We start from the raw sequence: 12,352 nt of genomic DNA on the forward strand, positions 1-12,352 counted from the left end.
TGGTGTGCGCGTGAAATTTTACTCACGCACATTCACGGAAACATTATTTACTCACGTACGATATGAGTGGTAGAAACTCACACTTACTTACGCATATTTACAAAACAATAACCGTACCCACGCCAGCTCACAACAAATTTTAAAGACTCATGCACGATTCACGTTACTTACGAAAAACTCACTAGATTCACGAGACTAACATCATTTTCCAATGATCTAAAACAATAAAATAACAAAAATAGATTATGGTTCGCCAGCCATATTAATGTTAATTATCCAAATAAAGGACTTGATTTGCGTACGAGACTTAATTTTCATGAGATTGAGTTTGACGTGAACATTACCTTAAAAATATATTCACGAACATTTACGAACCGATTTTATTTTTCACTCAGATAAGTCTTTATATTTCCAATTTAAGTATCTCGTCCATGTCATGCGCACACCAAAGCACAAATGGAACTTCAAATGCTTCTGGAGTCAAATCTCAGAGGTAATTTGAGTTTTTATAGCTGCTTTTATTCGGAAGGAGCTGTTTTGTAGTTAGTCGAGAAGAAGGACATACTTTTGACCAAGAGCATACCTACAAACCTTCTAGACTAAGAACCCTAAAGGTAGTTCCTAGTCTTTGCTAACTCACTCGCTTTGCAGTTTCCTAGTATGTCCCCGTGGACATGCACCTACATTAGGTAAATATTGAATTGTTCAGCCATCTTATTGAGATATCTGCGACAGACAATGATAGTTTTGGAGTTGAGAGACATAGAGTCCAAGAATTTGTTGCTATCTCTCTTATTATATATTTATGCCGGCATAATTTCAGCCTGTAAGTGATCAAGTTATCTTTGTACCATATTTAGGTGCAGATCTTAGTTACCAATCTGGTATTATTTTGAAAGTTGCGCTATTCCCGGACTTTCTTCTAACCACAACAATAGCATTTTATCCTCACCATTATGAATTTATTTATATCACTCTCATAATTCATAGTTCATGATACCAATTCGAATTGTACTATATCATTGGAAATGTAAATCGCAATAGACATCTGAAGTAAACATAAACATCATTTCATGATATCAATTTCCGATTGTATTGAGGTTGTACTGATAACTTACCTTAAGGTTAGAAAATCCGTGCGTAGTTCAAAAATTTCATGAGGTAGTACATATTCACTATCACCGTAGTCCACAAAATATAAATCCAATACTATTTCATTGGGGTTGTATTGATTGGGCAGGATACCAACAACTTCAGCTCTATACCATTTGCTGTCATGTTTAAAGATGGTTGCTACAATTTGCCCCAGATATGGTTCATGGATTTGATGCATTGCACGATTTTCGGCAGAATTATAATAGGCAGTCATGTTTGCCACCAAATCATCCAATTTTTTTGTTTGAGGTCCTATAAGTTGTACCCAGAATTTAGCTGGCGATGCTATAGCGGAGACATACACTTCCATGGGTTTATCGTCATTGCGGGAGGCCATTAGTTTTTCACGTGGAGGCAAATGTGAACTTAATGATGTTTGCGATGAATACATACTCGAATTGAGACTATTCGCTGGCGATCTTCGGGGTTCGCGTTTTTGTTCTGCTTCTTCGACAGCCTTGCGGAGATTTTCATCTTCTTCGATTTTATCCTCAATCATTTTGCGGGCAATATTGACTTGTTGACGATTACCTGTAATAGTTATGCGTCTTGTGTTGGCACTTCGTACTCCTGAGTCCACGGACACTTTGGCCAGTGAAATACGGCATATTTCTTGCATTGCTTCTCCGCAGCGACCCATTATTTTACCACAAACACTTTGGGGTACATAGATTTCTTCCTTTACAATGGGCGAACGTTCGATTTCCTTTAAAATAATTGAACGTGCCTCCTTTACGTTATCTGGCAAGCCCACAATTTCACACACTTTATGAGAGTCATTTTTGTCTCTAGAGAAAAATCAGAAAAAATAATAAAATATAACGAACGATTCTAGAGCTAAGCCAACTTACCGAAAATGTATGTTAGTTTGCGTTCGATCTTCTATAGATTTAAGATTTGCTCCTTGCCTGCCTGCCACAAGAGAAACATGTTCATTGGCTATTTTCAATTCTATCTTAATTTCTTTTTGTGCATGTTGGGGTGAATTTTGTGATTTTATTTTTGAGGAAGTCGTTGTTGGATTTCTTTGTGATTTATCCTGATTTTGATTTTCATCATCTTCATCACGTTGCTTAAAATATGCATATAACATGGCACCGCCCAATGTGCAAAGGCCAAAGCCCAGGACGAGCTTATATGTCGGTGTATTAGCTAAAGCTGTGTTGCGGAACATTTTGTGTAGATAGAGTTAGTATGGGGAGAATCACACAAGCTTAAAGTAAAAGTAGCCTAAAAATAAATGAAGAAAATTAGAAAAATTAATTCAGCGGTCAAAAACAGTAAGTGGAAAATGAAAATTGTTTGACTTTATTCCTATTTTGGACATGTTCGGTTTGTGAAATTTAATCATAATAACAGGTTGGCTGATAAGTCCCCGGTCTGACACATAGATGGCGTCGCTAGTATTAAATGCATATTATTTTTATATAGTACCAACCTTCCGATGCCTTTCACTGTGTTTGTATTTTATCCATGGCATTATCACATTATCCTATTCATTACATCTATAAAGGGTATTAAGGTTGTACAGCGCCTAGTCCTCAGAACATCATAAATAATGGAATCTATGAAGAAGTTGTCATTTCTCTCCAAAAAGAAGAGCTTACGAAGCTCATTTCTTTAATATAACCCCAATTGGGCATACAAAAGAGTAATATCACAAAAAAAATCTGAAGTTATTATGCGCCTTTTGTCCAAACAGCAAAATTTTTTTTCAGAGTGGGTTTGCACCTCTCAGTAATGCTAGTGATATTTCTGCATAGTGTAACACGCCTTTAGAACTCGGCTATAAAAAGGAGGATATTTTCTTATTATTTAGCTGCATATAGAAAGGGAACACTAACGGCATACGCTGACGTTAGTACGTTATTCCTTAAAATAAGCATACGAAACACTTAAGAAGTAATATCTGGTAGCGGGTTATATATTCAATTATGAATTGATGTAAACAAATTGCTGCATGATTATTAAATGCACTGACGTCATATACAACATTTCAACGCTGAAAAATAATGGGTGCACTCTTGTTTAAGTCAGTTCCCTTTAATGGACAAACTACTCTTTCCTATTATTTGACTGTATTGGCTAAGTTGATCATCAATTATAACCCTTAAAAAATCCCAACATGTTCGACTCATAAGTGGATCGGATTAAAAGTTAATATCTGCAGTCAAATCTAAGAAAAAAAAAACGTTTCCTTGAATTCAAATATTTTGACATTGGTTTAAGAATGTTGGTATTGATTCCGAGCCAAAGGTTCTGCTTCCTTAAAATAAAGAAAATTTTTAGAGAGCTATCTAGCTTTAGATCTCGTCTCTATAAATTTAAAGTTGGGATACACATCTCATTTACCGATGCTTCGTTTTCTTTTTGGGATATATCAGTAAAGGTATTCACGTAAAAATAAATACTAATTGAAAAATTCAAATTATAACAGATACTTCAAAGCAAGCAATGGTTTCATAATGATGTCGTAAAATATGTAAAATCCTCAAAATAAGTAATAGCCTTTTTGAATTAACTAATTTAATTAATTTAAAGATTTATTTAAAGATTATTTATTTAAATAAAAAATGTTGTTCTTTACTTCAAAATTTTAAATAATTTAATAGAATACCCCGACTTTTGTTAGGCAAATTTATTTTTATTTTTATTTTTTTCTTACACAATGGGATGACTCAATGTAGCTTTAAACGCATCGTTAAACAAATGGTAATGGTTAATAATAAATATAAATTGTGTATATACATAAATATATATGTTTGTAATAGAAAATATCTATACCTAATACTGGTGGATATTATTAAGATTGAACTAATGCAAGTGAAACAACTTGTGAAAAAATGAAATAAGAACACGTGACTATAATTGAACATATTCAATGGCATCATTTTTCTTTATAGGCTCATTTGTGTTATATTTAAATACGTTTATTACATTTTTACAATCATACACAGAAAAATGTTTGACTAAATTCGTTCATATATTGACTAAACTACAAGAGTAACTTAACCAACAAAGAAAAGGTATTTTTATTTTATTTTTGCCAAATTGATTAGAGCAAAACCTTTTACAATGCAGGCATTGTAACTTTAATTTTTGGCTATAAAATGTATACCCCTGAGAAGAAATATCTCTGATATTAAAATATTCAATTACAATAAATTATAAAATGTTGTTTGAAAGTTTTGTCATTATACTTAGAATGTCCTCAATGTTAAGACACACAGATTTTTATTTGAAAATTTTGCATTCAAATAAAAATAAAATCTAAACTAGATTAAGGTTTATTTGAAATTTTTATGAATTCATCTTATGTTTTATGTTTTTGGTTTTGCTTACACAAAAAAGTCAGTATTTAAACTAATGCTAAATGTAACTTATTTTTATTGTAAGAAAATTATTTGTTTGCAGTTAAATTTTATTATTTTTTCGAAATTTTCCATGGCGTAATGAAATTTATCCCAAGTATTTCCCACAAATTGTATGAACTAAGCATTGACGTACACAAAAGTTCAATGTGAACTAAAGCAGAAGAAAAATTTTGTAAAATACCCAAATATAATAAGAATGAACTACACTCAAAAAAAAGTTTACTTGGATCCAAAGATTTTGACCTTCTCTTAAGTATTTTGGTATTTATTCCGAGCCAAAGATGCGGCTACTTTAATATAAAGACATTTGTTAGCGACCTATTTAAATCTAGGATCAATAAAATTAAAATTAAGATACATATTTCATTTATCGAATTTTCATTCTTTTTTCGCGGTTGTATTAATAAAGCTATTCACGAACAAAAGCCAGTTTAAAAATCCAAATTATAACGGCTACTTCAAAGTAAAAATGTTTTCTTAATTCCAAAAACAAGTTTAAACCAAGGATTCTAAATCCTCAAAATAAGTTTTAGCTTATATTTGAAGCGTTTTTATCTTAACCCTTTCACTACCGAAATAAACCTAATATTAAAAACTTTAATTTTTGTTCTGTTTTTACTTGTACTAACAGCATGTAGAACAAACATTTTCATTTTGAGAACCTACCTCAATTACTTCAAGAGCTATATGAACTTGTTCTGAAAACTTGATTCTTGAATTATGACCAAATGGCCTTACGAAAATAAGCGCTACTTGGTCTATAATATCTTTCACAGTGTGAGAAAAAATACAAAAAATAACCGTAAAAGTATAAGCTATAGTTTTTGTACAACATAAATGTCCATTTACTAGAAAGTAGAAAAATTGTCTCAAATTTTCGTATTTTCTTTTATTGTTAAAGAAGATAATAAAAATGTATTTTAGTACTCACCAATATGGAAAATATTTATAGATTATTTAGATTAAAGCCTATACTTTAAAGTAACATTGAGAAATAAATCGAAACTACATGGGAGAATAGAATTTGGTGTCTTTTTAGAATGTCCTTCTAGGTGGACATCGGTAGTGAAAGGGTTAAAGATTCAATATTTCAGTTAATTTAAGGTTTAGTTCAAAGACACGCGACTTTGACGAAGGTATGCAAATTTCCAAAACTTTAATAACAAAAATTTTTGAAGCAAAGATAATAAACATAATTTTAATTAAAATTTCATTATTGTAAAGAAATTTGTCCCTAATATTCTGGAAGTTGCGCATCCTAAAATTTAGGCTGCGTAATCTTTAATATCACGTAAATATTTTTTTCATTATACTGTAGGGTTAAAATGGTCATGATTTGGCGTCAATAATTTTTTCTTTGATTTTCTTGAATTTATCGAGAAATAACAAGAGAAAAAAGTCAAAAAGTCTATAAAATTTTTGAACAAATAAAGTTTGTCGAACCAGCAAAATTGTTCGCCACGGTCTGGAGCAGATGATAACCACCCATTCCCACCCAGCAAAAAAATTTGGAAGTTATTCCAAAGGCACAACTTTAAAAGCACTTCCACAAGATGCACTCCCAATGATGTTCTTTATTTTAACTACCCAGGAAGTTCTTTTAATTCAATTTTTTATAACTTGGTTTTTTCATACTTTTAATGGGTAATTTTAACTTTTTTTGTTTCAAATAGGTTAAAAACAGAGTAAGAATTAATAATATGGTACAAATCATTTAAATTTTGTCGAAAAAAATGCTAAATCCAATCTGAAAAAATTGTGAATTTTTGAAAATATTTGAGGTCAAACGTTTCCGACAAGCGTTAGATATCTATTAAAAATTATAAAAAGAATTATAATAATTATTTATTTGACAAAATGTCACAGAATTTTTTAATTTACATCCAAAACATTGAATTCGGATCACACCTAAAGAAGTGATGCAAATTCAGTGCAACGGCTGTTGAATTGGAGGACTTCCGTCCTATGACAAGCCCATGTTAAATTCATCGCTTCTGCGTCAATTTTGCACAACTTCCGGATCCAAAAAGAACATTTTCATTACTTTTTTGGCGACGCTTTTTTTTGCTGGGCAGATTCGCACTATAAGGTGGATACCTGAGACCATCTTATCCAAGCTACCGAACCTTCTGGCTAGTCGATATGTGTTGTCTGGTATTGTCCTGATGGAACACAATTTCATTTCATTTGCTCACTTCAGACGATCCAATTCCAATCAGTTACTGTAGGTTAGGTTAGATAAGGTTAGGTGACAGCCCGATGTATCAGGCTCACTTAGACTATTCAGTCCATTGTGATACCACATTGCTCAGTTACTGTAACGACATTGAAACCAAAATTGCGTGTGATTGGTTATTAAAGTGTCCGCCTGCCTGAACAAAACTGAATCAAACAATCATAAAACTGCTTTTTAGTTCGAGATGTCGCCTTTGTAACGCTATCTTGCCGAATTCGATCAAATTTATACTTTGGAATCAGACCATTTTAGATTATGATGACTATAATACCGCAAGATTCACTATTGGTTTCAAATTGTATCCTGTGAATTCTGTATGCTATCAATTGTAAACAATTTTTGTCTACAATACAAAATGACCTTTCTTAATGCATATTATCAGTTATGTGTGAAAATTATAAAAAATTTACGGAGAAGATAAATTAATATTTGTATATTTGGCAATGATGCAATTATTTACTGTCACGTTATCGGCAATAATGGTAATGACGGATTATGGCATTTTAATGTTTTCAAAATGATCCATTTTATTATATTCAAAAAAATCTTATCTCACATTTTCTATTGATAAGTTACTTACTAATCAATACTAATTAGTTTTTGAGCTTAATTAATGGAAGCCGATAGAGATAAACTATTTAGTTTTTCCAAATCACAAACCATGTGCCAAAAAAGCTTAAGCAAAGGTAGCCAATTTGTTAACATGTCCGTCTTGCGTAAAAAGGGTCGTAGGTTCAATCCTTTAAAAAGAATTATGTGATTTTTGTGCAGCAAGCGTAAGAATGAGTCGTAAATGAAACTCAAATTAAACAAAAATGTGTCGAGCGTGAATGAAAATCAAATATTGTTCGTGAACGTGCGTGAGTTAAATTCGTACAAAATAACGCTCATGAAAAAATCACGTTCACTATAAAATTCACGCTCACGATAATATTCACGTTAATGAAAATATTCAAACTCAAGGTAAAATATGGACTCTATGTGTGTCCATATTTTAAACACTCCAGAATAAATTTACGTTCAGGATTGAATTCATTATAACCAATATCAATCATTCTCACGATTTCAATTAGCTTCACGGTTTTTAATACGCCGGTTCGCTTAGTTCGCTGGAGTGTGTTGTAACTTTTTGGGTGTTTACATGTAAAAATTGTAAAAAGTTTGATGTAATATAAAACATATAATTTAAAAAAAAAAATCTTTTGAAAATGTCGATATACATCGACGAAACGTCGGGAAACATGTAACTAAAAATTGTTTTTATTTACATCAATACGATAAGCGGAATTAGCTAAAGAAAGAATATAAAAAAAAAACATAAACTCATATTTTAGTTTTGCTAATGGTTCCGTCGTAAGATACGAAAATGGTCCTTACTCATGGGTAATTGTAGCGAGTCATGACATATTTGCACGTGTACATAAAAATGTACATAAAAATTCTGATTCAATCACGAAATTAATTGATCCAGTAAATTTTTTAATTGAAATGTCTTCAATCACAGAAATTATAGTATCAATTAAAAAATTAATTGAAAGTCAATTAAAAATTAATTGATCCAATCAAAAAATGAATTAATATTATTAATTTTGTGTTTGATTTTTGTTTCATTTAAAAAATGTATTGAATCAATTAAATTTTTTAATTGATTCAATATAAGGCTTTAAACGTTGTACGTGCGTGTCTTTTCATTTTGTCAATGTGCGTGAGTGTGAATTCTACTCACATCCCAGCAAAAAAATTTGGAAGTTCTTCCAAAGGCACAACTTTAAAAGCAAATTGATTGATCCAATCAAAAAATTAATTAATATTATTAATCTTGTGTTTGATTTTTGTTTCATTTAAAAAATGTATTGAATCAATTAAATTTTTTAAACGTTGTACGTGCGTGTCTTTTCATTTTGTCAATGTGCGTGAGTGTGAATTCTACTCACATCCCAGCAAAAAAATTTGGAAGTTCTTCCAAAGGCACAACTTTAAAAGCACTTCCAGAAGATGCACTCCCAATGATGTTCTTTATTTTAACTACCCAGAAAGTTCTTTTTTTATAACTTGGTTTTTTCACACTTTTAATGGATAATTTTAACTTTTTTTGTTTCAAATAGGTTAAAAACAGAGTAAGAATTCATAAAATGGTACAAATCATTTAAATTTTGTCGACAAAAATGCTAAATCCAATCTGAAAAAATTGTGAATTTTTAAAAATATTTGAGGTCAAACGTTTCCGACAAGCGTTAGAATCCATTAAAAATTATAAAAATTATTAATTTGACAAAATATCACAGAATTTTTTAATTTACATCCAAAACATTGAATTCGGATCACATTTAAAGAAGTGATGCAAATTCAGTGCAAGTGCTGTTGAAATGGAGGACTTCCGTCCTATGACAAGTCCATGTTAAATTCATCGCTTCTGCTTCAATTTTGCACCACTTCCGAATCCAAAAAGAACTTTTTTGGCGACGCTTTTTTTGCAGGGATATCATGCGCGAGTAAAAATATTTCTTCGTGAGTGAAATTTTACTCATGCACACACCTTGTTTGTAATCCATAAAAGAAAGTCGTGATGGAAGGGTGCCTATCGTAAAAAAAATACACTGAAAACAAGAATGCCCGGTCCCAAAGATCTAACTAAACATTTTGGTATTGCTTCCGAGCCAAAGAAGCGGAGAAATTAATTAAGGATACATTTAAGACACAAATCTCTTTTAAATTAAAATTTTGCGTAATTTATTCTAGGAAACAAATTTTAATCGAATCGTTTTTTCATCGTTTTTCTTAAAAAGTGTTTACGACAACATAAATTTCCAAATTCAGGATCGACTTCAAAAAAAGTCTTTAAAATAAAGTGTGGAAAAACAACTCCTATTTTTGAAAGCCTTTTTGTTTTGTAGTCAAGATACAACGTCAACAAATTTAAAGATGATTTCATTATTTTTGAATATTTTTCAGAATTATTAAACCAAGTTGACCTTAGTTCAATAAAAATCCTTTCATGTAAAGATACCCGTTGTGAAGTCTAATCACTTACCTATAAGGACAAATCAACTTTATTGAAAAGTTTTTCGATTTTTGGACAAAGAAAAAACTTTACATCAGAAAAATGCGTCTTCTACGCTAAGCAAAATTCGCAATCTCACAATAATATTTTTTTTTTCAGTGTATATAGTTGGTCTCCAATGAATTGCTTTCACATCCTGGAAAAGACGTCAATAAATTCTATTTTTTTCTCCAAACGGATTTTTAAACAGTCAAAAGAAAATTACAAGCAACGTTTGTATACCCAACTTAAACCCATTTACTATTTTTACTATGAACAATTTGTGGAGTTAAATCTTGTAAACAAAATTGTAAGAGTGAGCGTCACGTTGGCATTGCTTTCTTAAAATGTTCTACTATATGTGCTAGTTTGTGGGTATCAGCGTTGCCAATTTTAGCGATTTTTATTTTCGGCATGTTTCCATTGAAATATGGACAAAACGGCGTTTTTATCTAGCCTTTGCTGCCAGAATAAGAGTTTCCACATATTTCAAAGCTCAATATGGGGCATTTTTGCAGCAAATGCAACTTGTTGTAAAGTTTTTGACTTGTTTATGGTGTCTTCATTATGTTATTATAATATGCTAGGGAGCCACCGTGGTGCAATGGTTAGCAAGCCCGCCTTGCATACACAAGGTGTGGGTTCGATTCCTGCTACGACCGAACACCAAAAAGTTTTTCAGCGGTGGATTATCCCACCTCAGTAATGCTGGTGACATTTCTGAGGGTTTCAAAGCTTCTCTAAGTGGTTTCACTGCAATGTGGAATGCCGTTCGGACTCGGCTATAAAAAGGAGGTCCCTTGTCATTGAGCTTAACATGGAATCGGGCAGCACTCAGTGATAAGAGAGAAGTTCACCACTGTGGTATCACAATGGACTGAATAGTCTAAGTGAGCCTGATACATCGGGCTGCCACATAACCTAACCTAACCTATTATAATATGCTCAAGTTATTATATTATTACAATGTTAAAAAATTAGATGTGAATTGTTTTGTACACTGAAAAAATATTGTCGTGAGGCCAACGATTTCAGGTACTTAAACTACGAACGCGAATTTTGTTTAGCACAGTATTTGTGAATTTATCTCATATATTTTTTTTTCCTTGACCAAAAGACGACAAACTTGTCAGTGAAGTCGTTTTGTCCTTATAGTTAAGTGATGAGTATTTTCAAATTCTTGGTCTGAGAATTTATTCAAATGTTAACAATATACAAATACATATTGTATTTGTTCGTTTATTACTCGACAACAAAATATGAAGTGAGTTGCCTTTTGAAACATAGTTAACCAAAATAAATTTTCTTTCGTTAGGAATACGAAAGAAAGGTTTTTGGTGAAACAATTCTGACAACGCTGGTAGGTATTAAGGAAGTAAAAGAACACAACCAATATGATATTTGTTTTGGTCACATAATATTTTCTAAAAGTAAATATTTTTTTATTGTGTAGCCACAATTGTCATAGCCAACACCAAAACAAAATTGAACTTGAAAAAAGAAAATTATTCATTTTCAAAACATAATAAATAAATTCTATTCAATAAATTCTTTGAAGATTTTAGATTCAGATTCCACTTGATGAAGGTCATACGCATTTGCAAAATAATAATAAAATAATAATTTTAAAATAAACACAACATATGTATAAATAATCATAGATTATATACCTATAAGTATATGTTGCAATAAATCTATTTATGTCAAGAAATGTATTTGTACCCGTAGTATAAACAAAATTCATTCATACAAGTGTCTGTTGTCATATACTACATTCATGTGTCAACTATAGATAAAATTTATTATAAGAAAATAATGCGTTAAGTATGAGTAATGAATAAATCCCACACAGTCTAAATAGTATGTACAAATTAATGAGTACACACTATTACAGTAATTTTTAATGTTTTATTTTTTTTTTTTTTTGGTTTTTACTATCAAGTTTCTGAGATATTCATTTGTTAGGGTTGTAACATTTCTCCACCCAGAAAAAAGTGCCTTCGAAACTAAAGGAAAATATTTTCATCAATATAGTTTATCCATTTTATTTCCATTAAGGTAAATTTTTGTGAAAAATAATAAAATTTACTCGTTTCAGTAAAAAAAATCCTAAACTGTAAGCAGTTAGGAATAGTTCATTAACTAGAATAAGGCATGGAATTTTACTCATACTATTTTCTTCGTTGGGTATAAGAATTTACTACTGAAAAAGAAAATTTTATTCACCGATAACAAAGCATTCGTAAAAATAAACAAAAACCGAACTAAAACCAAGTTTCTTCAAAATTAGTAAAATTTCTTATAAAATGATAATTGCGACTTCCTTTATAATAGAAAGTTTTTCATACATACGAACAACACTTGGCGTAGAAAAATATTTTAGTTCATTCGTACTAAGAAGTATGCAATCCTTTCAAAACTTAAGGAAACACACTTGTTAGAATATAGGAAATTTTCCTAAATTTCTATTGTCTACCTGTAATCGATACCTGTCATCGTAATCGATGTGTTTGCGCGTGGGTGTAATCGATATATTTGCGCGTCGGT

At 31.1% G+C, this 12,352-nt stretch overlaps 1 protein-coding gene across 2 annotated transcripts in view; it reads right to left on the reverse strand.

Moving 5' to 3' along the window:
• papi (tudor and KH domain containing protein papi) overlaps positions 1–12,352 on the reverse strand; it is a 47,594-nt gene that overhangs the window by 5,054 nt on the left and 30,188 nt on the right. For both annotated transcript variants that reach the window (XM_075296022.1, XM_075296021.1), the window contains exons 2-3: positions 2,007–2,385; positions 1,119–1,943 (exon numbers count right to left, since the gene is read on the reverse strand). In XM_075296022.1, coding sequence (XP_075152137.1) covers positions 1,119–1,943; positions 2,007–2,329 — 1,148 coding nt within the window. In that variant the 5' untranslated portion in view covers positions 2,330–2,385. The remainder of the gene's footprint in view (positions 1–1,118; positions 1,944–2,006; positions 2,386–12,352) is intronic.

This window comes from Haematobia irritans, chromosome 2, assembly GCF_050003625.1.
Source record: "Haematobia irritans isolate KBUSLIRL chromosome 2, ASM5000362v1, whole genome shotgun sequence".
Taxonomy (NCBI): domain Eukaryota; kingdom Metazoa; phylum Arthropoda; class Insecta; order Diptera; family Muscidae; genus Haematobia; species Haematobia irritans.